The sequence below is a fragment of the Miniopterus schreibersii genome (assembly GCF_964146895.1).
Source record: "Miniopterus schreibersii genome assembly, chromosome: 1".
Lineage (NCBI taxonomy): Eukaryota > Metazoa > Chordata > Mammalia > Chiroptera > Miniopteridae > Miniopterus > Miniopterus schreibersii.
The window spans coordinates 10,186,508-10,205,565 of record NC_138101.1 but is presented as its reverse complement, the minus strand read 5'-3'; the positions used below and the strand labels follow the sequence as shown (position 1 = coordinate 10,205,565).

General features: G+C 42.8%; 1 protein-coding gene across 3 annotated transcripts in view; it reads right to left on the bottom strand.

Moving 5' to 3' along the window:
* The window catches only part of SLIT2 (slit guidance ligand 2), a 297,260-nt gene that overhangs the window by 55,679 nt on the left and 222,523 nt on the right, over positions 1–19,058 (bottom strand). For all 3 annotated transcript variants that reach the window (XM_081147027.1, XM_081147028.1, XM_081147029.1), the window contains 9 exons: positions 16,489–16,563; positions 14,769–14,912; positions 11,277–11,420; positions 9,568–9,734; positions 8,576–8,708; positions 5,092–5,160; positions 3,315–3,386; positions 2,756–2,827; positions 1,230–1,301 (listed from right to left, as the gene is read on the bottom strand). In XM_081147027.1, coding sequence (XP_081003153.1) covers positions 1,230–1,301; positions 2,756–2,827; positions 3,315–3,386; positions 5,092–5,160; positions 8,576–8,708; positions 9,568–9,734; positions 11,277–11,420; positions 14,769–14,912; positions 16,489–16,563 — 948 coding nt within the window. The remainder of the gene's footprint in view (positions 1–1,229; positions 1,302–2,755; positions 2,828–3,314; positions 3,387–5,091; positions 5,161–8,575; positions 8,709–9,567; positions 9,735–11,276; positions 11,421–14,768; positions 14,913–16,488; positions 16,564–19,058) is intronic.

The window sequence follows — 19,058 nt, the reverse complement described above, 5'->3', positions numbered from 1 at the left end:
TGGAAGCGCTGTAGGAGGAGTATTTACAAGATGACTGTGAACAGAGGGTAACTTCTCTGGGGGACTAGTTTCTAAGCTTTTCAATGGTTTAAGTAGGTGGGAAAGGCTGGGAAGGATATTTCAGGGTAAAAACCCAGTAAGTATAAAGGTACAAAGGTAAGAGAGGCATGAAATAATAAAGAGGCATAAAGGTTTCCAAAGCTGATTTAGACTGTCATTGGATGAAGGTCCCTTTACAAAGGCCTTCATTTCGGAACTCTGATTCCTACTCACAGAAGGTACTGACAGGAAAAGCGATCAGGACAATAGCTAGGACTCATCACGTCATCCCAGAGGCAGGAACTGTGCTAAGCCACTTATTTACACGAATTACCTCATTTTATCCAAAACACCAACTCTCTGATGTCAATATTATTATTAAATCATTTACAGACTAAGAAACTGAGGCCAAAGAAGTTAACTGGTGGGTTTGTAAAATTGCCAAGTTTGGGCACTAGACATACACAAATGGCATTTAAAAACTGATTAATTCTGATTGATAATTAACTAAGGATTAGTCATGTTTTAGATCTATAGTCTAGGCAAAATTAATTTTACTCTTTTATTAGAAACCCCCCAAAATGTACTTGTAAAACCACAGTACTTTCTAGTGTAACTTTAATGCCCAACTCCACAAGATAGCTTTAATTTATTATCTTGGCCCTTACTTCCCATTATCTGCGTTCTCTTTGCTTAGCTGAAAGTGTTTCTTCTTATACACGTGGCTTACCCAGCTTCCTAGCCTATGCCTTTTCTCTTCATGCCCTCTGATTCTAGAATATGGACTCTCCTTCAAATCAGTCTCCCCAAACCCAACTTTTCTAAGTCACATCCCAAGTACCACCTCTTCCGCGAAACCTGCCCTGATTTGCTCACATGGGATTCATTTATTTAGCAAATATTATTCAGCATTGACTACGGCACCATGCAAAAATAAATTAGGGTTCAAGACGCTATAGTGTGCTAGAGGGCAATAGCCCAACCCTCGTGTTGGGGGAAATGTTTTTCTTTGTGTTCTCTGTCACATTTCCTGGAAGTTCAAAGACTGAAAACCTTTACATCTTCTTTAAAGATGGGACCAATCACATGTTATGATGTGACAATAAAAGGGGCAGCAGAGGACATGTTTTCCAAACTCGCTTGCGAGGGACAGTGCGACCCTAACCCCCTGCCACGAACTAGGTACTCACAGGTGTGACAATGCAGAAAGATCGTTGAAAGCGCCTTCAGGCACAACAGAAATATCATTTCCATGTAAAGACCTAAAAGAAAAAGCAAAATTAAATTTTCTATAATTCAGAGAGTTCAAAAAAATCCCCACACATGTAGGAAACTACAGTTGGTAATAAGCATTTTTAAATCAGTGCAGACAAGATGGTCTATTCAATAGTCTGGTACAACTGGGCATCTATTTCCAAAAGCAAAAGGTTAGTTCCTACCTCAAGTCATGTGCGTGCAATAAATTCTAGACTGAAGGGTTAAATGTAAAAATAAAGCTAGTGTGTAGTAAGACAAAATACAGAAGAGCTCCTTTCTATACACACAGGATAGAAAAGCACTATATAAAACTCGGAAGCCATAATGAAAAGGGCTGACACATTTTTGACAACGTACAATATATTCATGCTATAACAGATTACATGTAAGGAACAGAATGGGAAATATCTGCAACGTACGTAAGATACGAGGAATAATTCCTTTGTGAAAAGACCTACAAGCCTTGAGTCAAGTGGTAGATGCATAAAGATACGTATGTTAATCAGGAAAAGACAAAGTACCCAATAAAAATTGGGCAACGATACGATCAGGCTCACAGACTAAGCAGCACAGATGCTCAATAAACAAACAAAATATATTCCAATGCTCTCGTCATTGGAATTGCAAATTAAAACAGAAGTGGAAAATCAAGTTCCATTTGTCATATGGCGAAAATGAGAGGATTGATGACATTCAATATTTGCAAGAGTGCTTTAAAACAGGTGCTCTGCTAAATAGTCGGTGGAAAAAATAAATGTGTGAACTGTCGAGATCTCCTGTGAAGGACAATGCGACAGCTATTTCTGGTTTCCCCCCAATGCACGGGACAGTGACTTGCCCCGCGGGCCACTGCTGGGCCACCAGCGCACCTGCGCCACAGCGGCATGCGGGCTGCTCTGCGGGCTGGAGGGCAGAGTAATGGGAATTTGGAAGTAAAATGAGTGACGGTGAAGACGTGGCTGAACAAGACAAGTCCCATTTATGGTTTTACAATTTACACAGCTGGGGGCATACATATATCGTAATATAAAACCAAATGCCTAGAAAGGAGGGCCAGAAAAGAACAAACTGTATAACAGTAAACTCTCGGGAGGGTATTGGGCTTGAGGATCGTGTTTTATTTCATATGTTTAAAAATTCACCTATTAAGCAATCTGTAAAGAAATGTAATTTCCTATATTTCTTTCAAAGTTAGTTGACTCTATGTGAAACAGACCTCTAAATATTACATATTATCAATTAAACAACTGGAGTAAAAGCAGCACTATAGAAGAGAAAGTTACATAGTCCAAATCAAAGCTGCTGGACAATGACGCAGTGAGATATGATTTTTCAAATTTGTAGTAAATCCCGATGCATATATCAGAAAACACCCAAGGATCAACAAAGCAGGTATGTCATTAAATAGACAACTGGAGCCCTGAGGAAAGAGTTACTTTATTGAACATAAGATGCTTACAGTAGCCGGAGAGACTTCAATCCATCGAAGGTTCGGGGAGGAAGGCATCTCAGGCGGTTGTAACTAAGAATCCTGAAAGCACACAAGCCAGTTGGTCTTTCTCAGGCCTCCCCAAATGGCCAAATGCCATTTTTAAAATAAAGCAGCTAAGAAAAGGGTTATTTTAACATCTTATAAACTGAGAATATTGACACATAATATTTTTTTAAACATTTTTGTGTTGTTTCACAGGTACATCCTATTTATTTCCTAAACCCAGTCTGGAAAGCTTCCTGCACTATGCCCGCCTGAAGGCAGCTTCTCCGGAAGCCTGCTAAGGGTCCCTCCTAACCCCACATGGGCGTAAATATTCTGTGTATCTTTTATAGAAGCCAACACCGTTTGTACTGTCTGTATTTGTTGGCTTACTGAGGGTATTATCTGTCTGTTTCTCGCAAGTATTTACACTCCCCGGGGACAGAGATGCTATCTGTCTTGTTGACCAGGAATGTCCAGGGCCTAGAAAATGCATTTTGTCCGGTGAATTAATGAGAACTCAGTACCACACATTCGCACTCACAAGGTGAGGAGCTGGGTCATGTTGCTGAAGCTCTGGTTTGAAAGGGTGCTTATTCGGTTGTTACTTAAGTCTCTAGAAGAGAAAAGGAAAAGAGACGGAAGCTACTGTTAGCAAAGAGATCAAAGTATTCGCAGTTCATAGAAAGAGAAGGTCTTTTTGTGCATGGTCACAGCAGCCTTGTCAGCACCCAGCTTCTACCTGAAAACAGTAGGACATCGGGCACCCCTCTGGGGCAGACTCTAAGGTCGCTCCTAAGGACTCAGCCCTGGTCGGCTGAAGTTAGGGGGGCCACACGTCTCGCTTTGGCCAGGGAGCTGCAGGCACCGGGAGCCCGGTTCACTTCACAAGGGATCTAGAGCGAGCGAGCTCGTCCCACTTCTCCCATATCCTCTCCCCTCTCTCTCCTGCAAGGCCTATGACCTTCCCTAGGCCCTGCGACTGTTGCCTGGTCCCAGAGCAAAGGCCCGCGGAGGCCGGTTATAGTGGACACGTGGTATGGGTGGGAAATAAACCTTTGCTCTCGAAAGTTCCGTCGGCTGCACATGCCTATCTTCATGGGAACATAGGCTCACCCACACACAGAGGCAAGCTGCACAGCTGGACGGACCCCTCACTTAAGCACATTCACGGAGCTCTAGGCACCGAGTCACACCAGCCGGGGCAGAAAAGGTTTAATTCCGATGCTTTCACACCCGACGGCTAGGATGGTGCTGCCTGTTGTCAAGAGGTCGGTGCCCCTGACTATAGTCAGAGAGCGCATGCTTTAAAAATCTTGTGGCACACCAGTTGAAAATCGCTGCCCTGGGGTAAAGTTTACGTTGAGAAATGCAATATTTTCTGCTACCTTGGTTTCTAGAATTCGCTAATTAGGAATAAACCTCCTTATTATAGGAATACTAGAAATCTGCCTCCTAAGTCAGTCCTATTTACTCTAAAATCAGATAGACTTTAACGATAAAGTACCTCCCTTTATATTCACTATTGTTACTACTATTTTGTTTTGTGAGAAATTTTATCAATTCATGACAAGGCTACTCTAAGCTTGATATTATATAGGGTGAGGTCATATTTTTTTAAAAGTATTTTGCACATAACTATATTGAAATATTTGTATGCTTAAATATAATCTTATATTTACAACTTTAAATTGGTAAAAAAACTTCTATACATTAATGAAGAAAACAGATTATTTTAGGACGTCAAACCAAACTAAAAATAAATTCAGTGTTTTGAAATTTATACTCAGAATGTCAGCAGCTTTGTCCCACTTTCTTAAATACTGTGTAAATAAATATGGATTTTATAAAATGAATTTGAATACTGGAAACCCATAACTTAATTCATAACTTCTTATGTAAGAGAATCAAACTTAATAAGCTAGATTTATAATATATTTCCAATAAGATCACTACCATCTACTATCTTTTGCTTAAAGTCAAGAATAAAAATATTGTATATATTCCGTTCCTTGGCTTGTCATAAAGTGCCCCATATTCACTGTCAATAGAGGTATCCTACTCACTGCATTTTTACAATTCTTTGATACAAAGACTTCATCGTATTTGTACTTTGAAGGGAGGAGGACCTTTTTCCTAGCCTGACTGATACTCAGAGAAGATGGAGCCAGTGACCCAGAACCAGGCGGCGAGGGGCAGCAACTGCCTGTGAACCAATTTTTATTGCCCCAAAGGGTCACTACCCCTCCGCCCTGTGCTGTCCCCATGCTCCTGAAACAGAGTAAGAAGTCGAAGGCGCGGACACACTGTACGTTACTTACATAAGTGTTAAATGTCTGTAGTTAGAGAGTTCCTTAGGAACCAGGGTGAACTGGTTCCCATCCAGATACCTGAAAACAAGGAAAAAAAGTAATTTTTTAAGAAGTAACAGTAGTGTATTGTGGAATAGTTGAACAATATTTCACTTTTAATGGAGGCAAGGAAGCACTTGGCAATTCTGAGTTTAAGATGTCATGTAACTAGCTGAGACCGCTATTTAAGGGCAGAAAAATAAAGCACTTTGTCCAATCCAGTAGAATTCTTTTGTGGGTCACTTGGGATAAATTCTAAAATTCAGGAGAGACTGGCAAGCCCAGTTCTTAGTGGTTATCTAAGAAGGCAGGCATGTGTCCAACCATTTTTTGGTCAGCAAGAAGGTTCATTCAAATAACCACATTTTTAGTCAAGCTCCAGTTTGCTTGTGTTTATGTGGAGCTAGTACCACAAAAGGCATTCACTGCTGGCAGAACCTTGCTGCTGGGGGCAACACCACACTTTTTTTTTTTAAAAAAAAATGTTTTTATTGATTTTAGAGAGAAAGAGAAAGGGAGAGGGAGAGGGAGAGAGGAACATCTATTGGCTGCCTCCCGCATGCACCCTACTGGGGATCGAGCCCACAACTCAAGCAGGTGCCCTGACCTGGAACTGAACCGGTGACCTCCTGGTGCATGGGACAAAGCTCAGCCAGCTGAGCCACACCAGCCAGGGCAAGACCACTCTTCACTGCCTTAATATAATCAATATACTTAGTAAACAACAATGGGTAGTTTAAAGGAGATATTTGGGAATTTTAACATAATTAGATTTCAATTAATATTACCTTAACAGTGGTTTTTACCACTGTATATCTACTTGGTGATATTAATTTTAGGAGGTTTCCTGGCAAATCCCATTTATCAAGTGCACAAATATAGCATATATATGCAAAAGTAATAATCAAATAACCACACGTAAGTAAATTTTCCCTTTCTGATTAGAGTTAGCAGAATAATTAGAAAATAGATAGGTTTTGGACTAACTGGCAAGACATGAAAGTAAAGGAATGCTTAAAGTTATATCCATGGTGTCACATACACACACAGAGAATAAATTCCCTCTCCTCCCAAGGCTGTTCTTTCCCAGAATCTAGATAGCGAGGGGTAAAAATGTCTTTCATTAACGTGGTCTTCTGGTATAGATGTGCCCACAATCAGTTGTGGCACACTGGGCATGTGATCCGCCCTCCTGCCTCAGTGTTGTGGGCAATCTTAAGATCCAAGATTGAGGTCAGTATTTTTGCTGGATACAGCAGTAGCTGAGAAATTGCCTAAGATAACAGTCTATTTTAACTATTTCAAAATGAAGGCAGTTATATAACAGCCACAAATTACCAAAATACATAATAAGTATTTGACTAAGAGCCAGCACATGATATGATTGATCCCTTATGCCTACTCAGATTTTCTTTGTATTTCAGCCCCTCTCCTTCCTTTCTTTCCTGTAGCTAAATTTTTCTTGCCACCACTAGGGGACAGCATGATCCCATACACTTCAACTCTCTCCCTTCATTCCAGAACATCTTAGGAGAATGTTAGTGCTATGGATGTTTACAAGTAAAACAATCTAAGAGGGAAATTATATGGAACTGATTAAAAATAATAGATACCATTTGTTTAAAATGTTCCACAAATATTATTTTGCCAAATTCTTTAATAATTCAATAAAATAAGCACGTGACATTTCTCTAATACACACATATATATTACTATAAAGAGAAATAACTGCTGACTCAGTGCGGTTCTAAGAATATGCTCTCTGGGAGGCAAAACTAGAATTCACAAGAGATGAGTTCATTTTTTCATTTCTGTAATCTATTTTCTTTAGCAAATATATTGCTTTTAAAAAATGTATAGAGAAGTAGATTTAAGACTTGACTATAGGACAGAAGAAACACGTAGATGGCATAGAAAGGACATGAATCAAGCAGGATCTCAAATGTGCTTTAATTAAGGAAATTGAAGAGTGTTAAAACAAATTTTAAAAAAAAGAATGTTCAAAATTATTTAACGGGAACCGGGTAAAACAACTAAGGGATGGGCCAGTTAAAATGGTAAAAGAAGAGATTTAGCATCAGAGACGATCTGAACGTTATGCTCAGAGCTACTGTCTTGACTGGGTGCTCCTAGAATCAACGTATACAGACTGCTCTACAGGCATCTAGCTCCCCAGCTCTGGATGGAGGGCAATCTTCTGAGATAAATACACATTAAAGTGAGAATTAAGTATTTAATTATACACAGGCTCACACAAAGCAGTGCTTATGGTTAATTAACAACTGTGACTGGTAGTAAGAGAGAGAAACTGATCACCTTACAACTATTCAAATCCAAGAGCGACCTTCTGTGCACATATGCTAAGATCGCATGACTTTTGTGTAAGCGTTCAATCCAGGACCACATTAGGATTCGTGGAACTGCACAGGATCTGAGAACAGATTTTTTGAAAACTGAAGTGGCATCTTCTTCAACCTCATTAAGTATGTTCCATGTTGCCAAAAGTAGATCAAGCTGCGCACTGGGAGTGCTTGTACACAGCTGCATTAATTGCAGGTACATGTTTGCATGAGTTAGCACTGGATTTAAATTGTTTTTGATATTTGGTTCCATACAAACAAAAATCAACGAGGCCAAAAGAATCAATTGCACGTCACTGAGCATGTGTACCTGACCCGTTCGCACGCAGAGGAAGGAATGGAACAGAGCATGGGCTCATGATTATTTAAGCAGCTCATTCTCTGATTTATTCCATTCCCCATGCGTAGCACGAGGCAGCTAAGGAGGTGTGGGTAGTGCTTAGTGTCTGGATATGTGTGTATTGGCAATGTAATTTGTGGTTAAATGTCAGAAATGGAAATGTTAGAGATAATTGGCCCCACACCCTTTACAAACTGAAGGACTTTGATTCAAGTCCAAAGGGCAGTCACGTATTTCTTTTTAAGGATTATGCCAGTTTCTTCCACCTCCCCTCCCCCAGATATTAATGTATCCCATATGGTGAGATGTTCTCCCCAGGGATACAGTGGTAAGGAGTAATTAACCATATGGAATATCCAGGCACTGTAGATAAACTAAATATACAGCATTTCCCAAGGTGCACTGGATGGAACATTAGTCTTGCAAGATACTCCATGAGCAAAGGACTGTAGGAACCAATAAGTGTGGGAGCTACCTTATACTTTACCATCCCCTCTTGGAGCTCCACAGTGCAACTTAGCATAATAAAGGCACTGAGAAATCCTGCAGTGAAAAAAAGAGAAACACACACATACAGCATTTCCCAAGGGTATCTGAACTAGCTTTTGTATTATTTGTTTAAGGTTTTATGTGATACTAATTAAAGGCCCATAGAATTTGCAAACAGGCCTCTAAAAACTTTTGTTTGGTGTCCATTTCCCTTGGTGTGTGAAATATTAATTATTCAGAAAAAAGAAAGACAAGCTTTACTTACAGTTCAGTGACATCTCTTGGAATTCCTTTGGGCAAGGCTTTCAAGCCCTTGTTGCTACATCGGACCACCGTATCCAAGCAGGTGCACTCCGTGGGACAGCGGGACAGTGGGGAACAGCTATTGTCGTCATTTCCTAAATTGCCAAAGACATACAAGAAAACCCAGGTTTGCAGCTCTGAAGGCATTTGGAGTGATTTTATGCCTTTATATTGACGTAACAAGCACCAATCTCCGGCCATATGAGCACTGATGTATAGGGCAGTAAGGATTTACTGACTGACACCATGTTTTATAGCACCCTTTTCAGGCAGCCTAGGGCAGAATTCCAGAAAAGGGTGTTCCATCTTTATTATCAATACAATGATAATAGTTATTGTCTTTGTACAGTTATTTATATAAATTATACTTTTAATCAGAATATATAAATGTTAACTGAATAATAGATAAATTGTAAGGAGATAGACATGAAGGGACATAAAGGGACAGTAATATCAAATGTTTTGCAAAAATGGTATGGGTCCCTCATTTTAAAGTACAGGGCTCATAAAAGCTTTGCATTCACTGCCAATAACAATAGACCCGGCTTCACCTACCTGACAGGGCAATTCCCATCAAATGCGATGATGCACAGAGTGCATTAAACAGTAAAAGCTATTATTTTTGTTAGATTTACTAGCATTCCCACTTTAGAAGTCAACTGCTTTTCTCATTTGGAAATGGTAGTGACTAGAAGAGGGGCTTAGGATAACACGAAGTTGTAAAGTAGCATCAAACACCAGCTGGAAACTGGAAAATCTAAAATATCCAAAAACACAACATAGACTTGGATAGGAAAGCGCAGCCTGAGAAAGAAAGTGTCCTGTTACTAAAACATAACAAAACAACCAAAATGACGCACAAGGACGCCCTGTGGGCTGACGCTGCCCAGATGGTCCGCAGCCCCAGAGCCCTCACCGGGCCTGGGGACCGCAGGCTGGGCCAGGGGCCCTTACCGTCGTCGCAGGTGAAGTCCTGGATGGCCACGTCCTGGATGGGGATCTCTTTGAGGAAGGAGGGCTTCTGGCAGCGAGGGTTGCCCGTCACAATCCTTTTCTTGCGGAGCCATTCTCCCAGCCACGCCAGGTGGCAGTTACAGTTAAAAGGATTGGCCAAGAGGTTTCTAAGTGTCACAAGCAAAGTGCAGAGATGAGCTGGTCAGGGTCTCAGATTCTTGCTCCTCAAAGCCCCAGGCTTCCACCCGCCACTCTCTTTCCATAGGACAGGTTCCCCCGGTTCACATTCTCCGTCTGCCCCAGGTTCATACTCAATCGCCATGCATGGGATGCATTTTTTTTGGCTAAAATATTTATGTGTGAATTTTACAAAATCACAACACTTTCACACAAGAATCTTCCAAATAATTTCATGTGAAAAATGAAGCGAAGGCAGCAATTTAGTGCTTAGGTAGCGGATCCTGGGAGATACCTCATTTATAGACAATTTCAACTTGTCCGAGATCTGAGTTGCTGTCCGACTCCCCTACCCTGATAATGCAGTAACTTAATATAAAGATGAAGGCTGATTACCTTATATTATTGAGTTTAACCTGACAGCAGCTATTTCATTAATTTGTCATTTCAGGATTTCCATTTCTTATTTGCTCCGGAGAATAGGTTTCCCATCGAAACTGACAGCTGAGTTGATTAAATGCCAGTTATAAAAATGAATTTACTTCTACAAATCTCCACACTTTTGGCATCTCACCACTTCAGCACAAACCTATCGACAATCCCATTATTTATAAACATGTCATATTTAATATGCACAAATTAGTCACCCTATGTAAAATGTCACATTTTATGTGGAAAGAAGATTAAGTACTTCACTGATGGATGGATGCTTTCCTCAAATTATTTCTTCAACGACTTGAGCTATGTCGAACATGCTTATTTTAAATTTTATTTTCTTTCTAACTACCTTTTGAGTTAGATTAGTATGCCAGCATTAAGATTCATATTTTCAAACTCTGCTTCTTAGGTGCTGATATACAAAATGCCTGAAATGCATTGTTTGGAGAGGGTTTTTGGTGTTGTTGTGTTTTTGGTGTGGTTTCTTTTTGACACTTTCTGAGTTCTGTGTCTAGACTTACAAATATTCTTTATTCTCAAACTCTGCAGAAAATATCCTCCTGGAAAGGCTCAGCCTATTTCTTCAATATCTTCCTAGTATCATAGCAAATGCCCTCTAGTGAGCAGCTCTTCTTGCTGGTCAGGTCATCCCAATGCAGCCCCTGTCACTGTGAATGACCCTTTGAGCATCGCGTGGTGGCAATAACCCTATCAACCCCGTTTTTATGAAACTTACACTGAAAAGGTGCCAGTGCAAGAAGACTGAGGGAAAATCTATAACTTTTATTTGCAGCACAATCAAGTTATAATAAAAATTAAAATTTATAAATGAAGCCAAAGCACATTATTATAAAAAAGAACGGATCGAACAATACTAAAGACCTCGGTTAAATTTTCATATAAAACGGTAGGTAATCTTTTCAGAAAAGTTAAATTTAACTTAAACAAATTTGCCTTTAGAAAAACACACACCTAAATCCTGGATCGCGTTTTTATGACACGCTTAACAATGCATTAAAATGCTATCAATGAAAGTAATAAATGTGGTACAGCGGCCAAGTAATACACAAATGAAGACTGTTTTTCATACTCACAGAGTAGATAACGAATGGAGAGTGTCAAAGGCCCCCGGGGCAACTGTAGTAATTCGATTATCATACAGAGAAAGCAGACGCACAGAACTCAGTCCTACGAAGCTGTCATTCCCCACACAGCTGATGCGATTACTCCTCAGCATCCTGAGGGGGAAGGAGAGACCGGTGTTAGGAGATAAAGCATCGGGCAATCAATTTTGCCTATCTGAGGACCAAGATAACCCTTCTCTGAAAATCTGCAGCATTCGTGACTGTTTTCTGAGTGTTCCCTAGCTATCAGGGATCGCTATGGCCATGCACGGAGAGCCTCGTGCAGAAACAAAACGCTTCGAGTTGTCCATGATTACACTCAGTCACACAAAGCAAGGTGAGCCCCGCTGTGGGTTCCCACCCCCCCTGGCGAGGGTGGACTGTTTCCCTCCGACGTGATGATGTTCTTTGCAGGATCACGCAATGTCCTGTCACCTACGCTCTCTCAGCCCGTGAAGCCCTGCAGTTTGTGTCTTCACTGCGGTGCTGCGTTTGAGGTTGGACAGAAAGGGGGCAGCAAAGAATCAATAACCTCAGTGGACGAAGGGCCAAGGGCACCCCAGGGACGTACCCGCCAAGTCAACGCCAACGTCAGCCGGGGGAGTCCGACGTGACCGAGCACCACGGAGCCTACGCGCATGATTTTATTTATGAAAGTCGTTTTGTTGTTTTAAGTCCAGAACTTAAAAAGAACCAGTAGTTCCAGATCCCAGTTGTTCACAGGGAAGGTGAAATGGGGCTTCTCTTGAAAATTTCTGACCTTTTTTGCCTTTTTTAAGCTATTGCTATTAATAGATTAACGCTGTGGTCACGTTGTCATTCATCACAGCTCACGTTTTGGCTCAGTTCTCGATTTTTGTTGAAACTGTTTACTGGTGGGGCTTAGGAAATCACAAAATGTTCCTAAAAATCCCGTGTCAAAATGAATGGCTGCCGTAAATCTTTTTCAGAATGGCTGAGAGGTTGAATTATTTTCCTTAATTTTTCTAAACATGAAGTGACTACCCTACTCCAAGGTTGCAGGATGTGAAAAAGAGGCCACGTAAAGGAACATGGAAGAGTCCTGTACACCCCTAGGCTGCCCTATAATGAGTGAGAAACACCCACGTCCCAGTTCTGCTAAGTCACAGGCAAGAAGACAGGGTGAGGCACGCCCTCCTGAGTAAGACGTCGCCCTATGCACGGGACAAAGGCACAACACCAAAGCATTGCTACCAGCGCCGTCCTTTGCCGTAAATCATAAAGAGCACTTGGTCTCAATCTTGTCGGCGTCACGGAGCCCTGGAGGAGTTGAAAGCTTGCTTTCTGTCACTAGACATCTGTAAGCCGGCGCATGCACCGCCTTCCCTGCGATCAGGATTCGGGCTCCCCGGAGCATGCACGCGCCTGCCAAGGGGGCAGCAGGCCCGGGGGGTTAAGAAGTCTGGGGGCAATGGGGGCGTCTTGTCAAAATCTTCACAGCCGCAAGCTGGAAGTGGCCGCCGAAGGGGTGTAATGCCCAGACAACGCTGCTACTTTAGGCTTTTCAGGCTCTGGCTCCCCCAGCCTGGCTCTGAACGCTCCCTCAGGCCTGCTGCGACACGGGGGGTTAAGCAGAGAGCCAGCGGGGTGTCTGTCTCAGGTGCCGCAACAGAAGCGGCCCAGGAACATGGCCAGAAACACAGTGAAGGCGTGAGATGAACCAGGGCGGGTCCTGTGGAGCAAACTACTCGGAAGGAAGACTTTGAGGAGATCTCTGCAGCGCTGTGAGGAACAGCATCGTGTTCCCCTAAAATCCACAGGCTGAAGCCCTACCGCCCCTGTGAGTGTACTGGAAAGGGGGCTCTTGGGGAGGTAATTAAGGCTAAACGAGGCCTTAGGGGCGGGCCCTAATCTGACAGGACTGGTGTCCTTGTAAGAAGAGGAAGGGACACCGAGCTCTCCCTCCCTCTTGCAAGGCACAGAGGAAAGGTCAGTAAAAACAGTGAAAAGAGGGTAAGTTAAAAGCCAAGAAAACAGCCCTCCCCAGGAACCAACCCTCTCAGCACCTTGATCTTGGACTTCCAGCCTCCCCAACTCTGAGAAAACACATTTCTGCTGGTTAAGTCATCCGGGTCTGTGGTTCCCATGGTGGCAGCCCGAGGCGGACGAATACGGGGGGTTAAGGTCCCCTCTCCCTGCCCTCCCACGGCCTGCTCCAGGAGAAGGTCCCAACACGCAGTCCCTGGGCTGTGCTCAGAAGGAAGCACTCGGCGCGATGCTGCGGGATTTGTGTTTTGCTGGGTTACCGGGGACAGTCTGGGGGGAGTGGGCGGGCGTAGGTGCAGCCCCCTCTGTGCACCTCCTCTGCCCCCTCCTACACGCTCACTGTCTCCCTGCAGGGATCCTTGCATGACCCCCTGAAGGGCCCCAGGGCCCCCAGGAGAGGGGTCAGCAGGTGGCAGGGGGTCCTGTCCTGCCGGACGGCTAGGTGCCAGGCGACTCCTCAAGGAGCACACTTCTCCTTCCCTGGGCAGAGGCTGCTCAGCAGGATTTGAATTTGGGACGCTGGTGGCACATCCCACCGGCTGGAGGGTGCTCTGATCAAGAGCAGGCTATGGGCTCCGGGCTGTCGGTCCCCTGGCTGTGGCTCTGAGGGCTGTGGGAGGAGATGGAGGTTTAGGGGAGACAGTGGAGCTGGGGTTTCTCTCCATTGCCATTGCCAGGGGCGGCTGCTTGGTGACAAACAGTTTCCTGTGTCTTCCAAAGCCCAGAGTTTGGTTTGTGTGTCTCCCAAGTTTTAGGCCGCCACTTCTGTCAAACATAATTATATGCCTTGGAGATAATGAAAATACATATATACTTTGTAGAGAATGCACGTAATTCAGAGTGTTGTCCTTACGAGTTGATCCAAGCCCATGCTCCTTGGCCAACCACCTTTTGGAAACAGAATTTCTTTTTCCCAACCTCGCAAACCCCGAGCAAGGAGGCAGACAAAACTCTTGGCATGTTCGCTTTGAAACTGGTAGAAGTTCCAACACCAGTCAGTCACTTTTGCACTAAGACCTTGCAGGGGCAGCCAGAGGTGCCCCCCAGGGAAGCCGCTCTTCTGCCACAGGGCTGGGAGCAGGTGCTGACGCCCGCGACCTTGGGCCCAGACAGTCGTAGATGGAGGAGTTTGAGGCAAAGGAGGAAGAACGATCCTTCTGAGGCAGATCAGAGGAGCCAGAGCGCCCCAGGCAGGGGAGCAAAGTCTATCTTTTTGTTGTGGAACCGCAGCCAGGACAGCCTTTTGCTCTTGCGCAAGCAACATGCTGAAGTCAGGGTTATCAGAGTAAGAGGCCGTCTGCATCCACACACGTGTGTGTGTGTTTGTGTGTGTGTGAGAGAGAGGGATGGCTGGGGGGTGAGGAAGAATGGACTCTCAATCCCCTCTCCAGGATTATAATGACCATGAAGCACAATCCTGTAGAAGGATCACAATGCAACACTGAGAATACTTACAGGGTTTTGAGGCTTTCCAGTCCTTTGAACATCTTATGCTGCACATTTTCCAAACGATTACTCGTGAAAAGTATTTCATTTACACCAGACGCTCCTTCGAAAGCTCCCTCTTCAATGTCTGTGATCTTATTGTTGCTAAAGTTTCTAAATAAAAATGGTTGAAACACAGAGTTCAAACAATTTCTTTCTCACAATGAGGGCCCCGAGACACATTTGATCCCTTCCTTCCATTGACCGTCTCCCAGCTTCTCCGAGCTCTGCTCTGCCCAGCACTGCCGGGGCTCTGAGGAGGCACCACGGCTCGATCCCACCGAGCCAAAGTGACAAGAACACCAAGGGCTAATGTTTATGGTGAAAAGTGCCAGCCTGGTCATTGTCAAAATGATCTGAATGGGTCCCGGGAGCATAAAATTCTTGAGGTTGGATATCAAGTTGTGTAAACATTTGTTTGTCACAAAACTTAATGAGGAACTTTTCAAAGAAATGCCCCTGATTAAAAGTGTTGAGTGAATTAACAACTAAAAGAGGGCAACTGGGTAGGGAGGGGAATGGACTAAAGTGTGTCAGCGTTTAGACAGCATCAGAAATATACCTGAATATGAGTTTGTTCCCAGCGAAACTTCTCATGTAAAAATGTGTCAAAACAACCAACTTCACTGTCAGTATTTTGTGTGATATGCAATCCTACAATGTTTGCCCAGAGGGCAAGGCCATCCAGTTGAGGCAACACCTTTCTATGTGGTCCCTCTCTCTCTTTCTCACTGCTCATTCCAACACAGGGAACGTCCACAGAACAAGCATCGTTTTTATGCATCATTTTACCCCTCTCAGAGCACTGCCCATGGTAGCTGCTCAATAAATATGTATGGAATTGACAGGCATCTTATACTGGAAAGAAAGAGCAGTTTGTGTCAGAGGAACAGGACAATTAAGCACGGAGAAACTCTCTGGGGGTCAAGTTCGCAGGAGGAGGTTCATTCAGTCTTCTCTGCCTTGTATAGTCTGTGGGGCTGTGGGCCGGTTACATATATAAAAGCAGGGATATCACAGAAGAATGCTCCTTCCCTCCTTCTGGTGTTGCCTCGTAAGTGGAGGGTGCTCCACTGGCCATATGCTCTTGGCCCCCATCCCGTTCCTCCCTCCTCACGGGGCTGGGGCGCTGTCTTTGAGTGTTGCTGAAACTGCTGAGCTTACAAAATTATTTTGAAATATGAGTTGTGGATATGTAGTAACACAGATGAGCTATCAAGCCAGTTTAGCAATCATTAATTTTGACTATCTCCTAATGAAAGTTTAATGAAGCAAAAAGTCAAATAGTTGACATGAATGTGCTGAAAGAGAAATAACAGCCTGGTTTGGGGAACAGGAAAGGAAGTTACAACACATTACTGAACCCACCCCTAATGTGCTGAGATGCTGGTCTCCTGCTGTGGTCACACAGGACCAGCTGTCTGAGTCACTGAAAGATGCCAGCACTCTGCTACGGAAATGGGGTTGGCATCATCTGACTACACAGGAGAATGCCAGTTACTCGGGTTCCTCTCAGAGATTACCCTAAATTCATGCCACAGGTAGTCACTGCATGGGCATTTCTCTGGATCTTTTATATTTTCCAATTTCCAGACATAAATATTTCCAATCTAAATAAAACTGCACAGGGATGGGAAAAACACAACAAAACACAACAGAAACGCACAAAGGTGGCTAATGCACGGCTTACATTTTACGTAACTGAGGAAGTTTCTTGAAGATTCCCGTAGCTTCCAACACGGTGAATTCATTATTATTGAGACGCCTAAGGATAAAGAAAGGGCAAAGTTTCATCGTCAAGAGTCAAGAAGGGATTGCACTTTATTTCTCATACAGAGTGACAACATTACTCAGTGATGATCCTAAAGCAAAATAGGACACGTATCACAGATCTGTGGACAACACCCTTGTCCCTCAATATCCATGGAGGATCCATTCTGGGACCCCCACGGATACCAAAATCCACAGAAAATGATGACGTATTAGCATATAACCCACACACATCTTGCAATACACCTTAAAATCATTTCCAGTGCCTAGCTGGGCGTGGCTCAGTGGTTGAGCACCGACATAGGATCCAGGCGATCAGGGTTCGATTCCCGGTCAGGGCGCATGCCCGGGTTGCGGGCTCCATCCCCAGCAGGGGGCGTGCAGGAGGCAGCCGATCAATGACTCTCTTATCATTGATGTTTCTCTCTCTCTCCCCCTCTCCTTTGCTCTCTCTGAAATCAATAAAGATATATTTAAAAAAATCATCTCTAGATTACTTATAAAACCTAATACAATGTAAATGCTACGTAAGGAGAGGTTGTATTGTCTAGAGCATAGTGAGAAGAAAACGTCTGTAGATGTTCCACGTTCAGGACAGGCCCCATCACAGGCCTAACTCCTAACTACATAGGGCAGGTCAGCAACAACGTAACTTTTTTTTTTGATCCAAGGTTGTTTAAACGTGCAGATGCGGAACCGAGAATATGGAATGACAACTGTACTGAATTTTATCCCATTTCACTCAAATTTTAATGATCAAAATAAAACATATAAGAAGCACATAGTAGAGAAAACCAATAATTGGTCATTAAATCCAGCTCTCATATCCCAAACTTCTTTCTTACTATTGCCCCTCCCCCAAGAAAGCATTTTAAACCATTTTTTCCTTATCACTTGCTCCATAATTTTTTTATTAAAGGTTTTCGTGACATACAATTTATATGCCATGAAGTTCATCCTTTTAAAGTATACAATTCAGTGGGGTTTAGTACATTCACAAAACTGTGCAACCGTTTTTGCTACCCAACGGCAGAATATATTCATCACCTAAAAAAAAGAAACCCCATACCCACTAGCAGTCACCCTCAACCTGTTCCCCTACTACCTCAGTTCTTGGCCACCACTAATTTACTTTCTGTTTCTACGGGTTTTCCTATTTGTACATTTCATATAAATGGAATCATACTAAGTGTGGCCTTCTGCATTTTTTTTCACTTTGAATAATGTTTACAAGGTTCATCCAAGTTTAGCAATTATCAGTACTTCATTCTTTTTTACGGCCAAATAATATTCCACTGTATGGACATACCACTTTTTGCTTATCCATTTATCAGTTGATGAAGATCTGGGTTGCTTCCACTTTTTGATTATTATAAATAATGCTGCTACAAACATCAGTGTACAAATTTTTCTGTGGATATATACTTCCAATTCTTACATATGTGTGAAATTGCTGGTCACATGGCAAATTGATGTTTAACTCTGAGAAATAGCCAAACTTTTTCCTAAAGGGGCTACCTTATTTTACAGTCCCAGCAGCAATGTATGAGGGGTCCAGTTTCTCTCACGTATTATTGTCTTTTTTTCTTCCCCCAATGGCCATTCTAATGGGTGTGAAGTGTTACCTCTTTGTGGTTTTAATTTATGTTTCCCTAATGCTTAATGATACTGAGAATTTTTTCATGTGCTTACGAGCCATTTCTATATATTCTTTGGAGAAATGTCCATGCAAATAATTTGACTACTTTTTAGTTGGGTAATGTACACTTTTATTTTTTTATTTTATTGTTAAGTTGTAAGAATTCTTTATTTATTCTGGATATAAATCTTTTATCAGAAATATGGTTTGCAAATATTTTCTTACAAGTGCTGATTTTTTAAAAAATATAGTTTTCTTGATTTTAGAGAGAGAGGAAGGGAAAGGGAGAGAGAGATAGAAACAGCCATCGGCTGCCTTTTGCATGCCCCCTACTGGGGATCAAGCCTGCAACCCCAGGCATGTGTTCTGACCAGGAATCAAACCAGTGACTTCTTGGTGCATGGGTCGACGCTCAACCACTGAACCACATCGGCCAGGCACAAGTGCTGATTTTTAAATGTCTTATTTTTAAAATTAAAAAAAAATAAATATATATATATATATATTTTAATATATCTTTATTGATTTCAGAAAGAGGAAAGGAGAGGGAGAGAGAGAGATAGAAACATCAATGATGAGAGAGTCATTGATCGGCTGCGTCCTGCACGCCCCCGACTGGGGATGGAGCCCGCAACCCGGGCATGTGCCCTGACCGGGAATCGAACCCCGATCGCCTGGATCCTAGGCCTACGCTCAGCCTCTGAGCCATGCCAGGCTGGACTAAATGTCTTATTTTGAAAAATTCTTAAAACACACCTATGACCTCTGCTGAAAAATAAATTAGATGCTAGTTTTTAATTCAATTCTTGATTGACAAGTGAGCTTACTTAACGTATTATCATGCCGGAAGA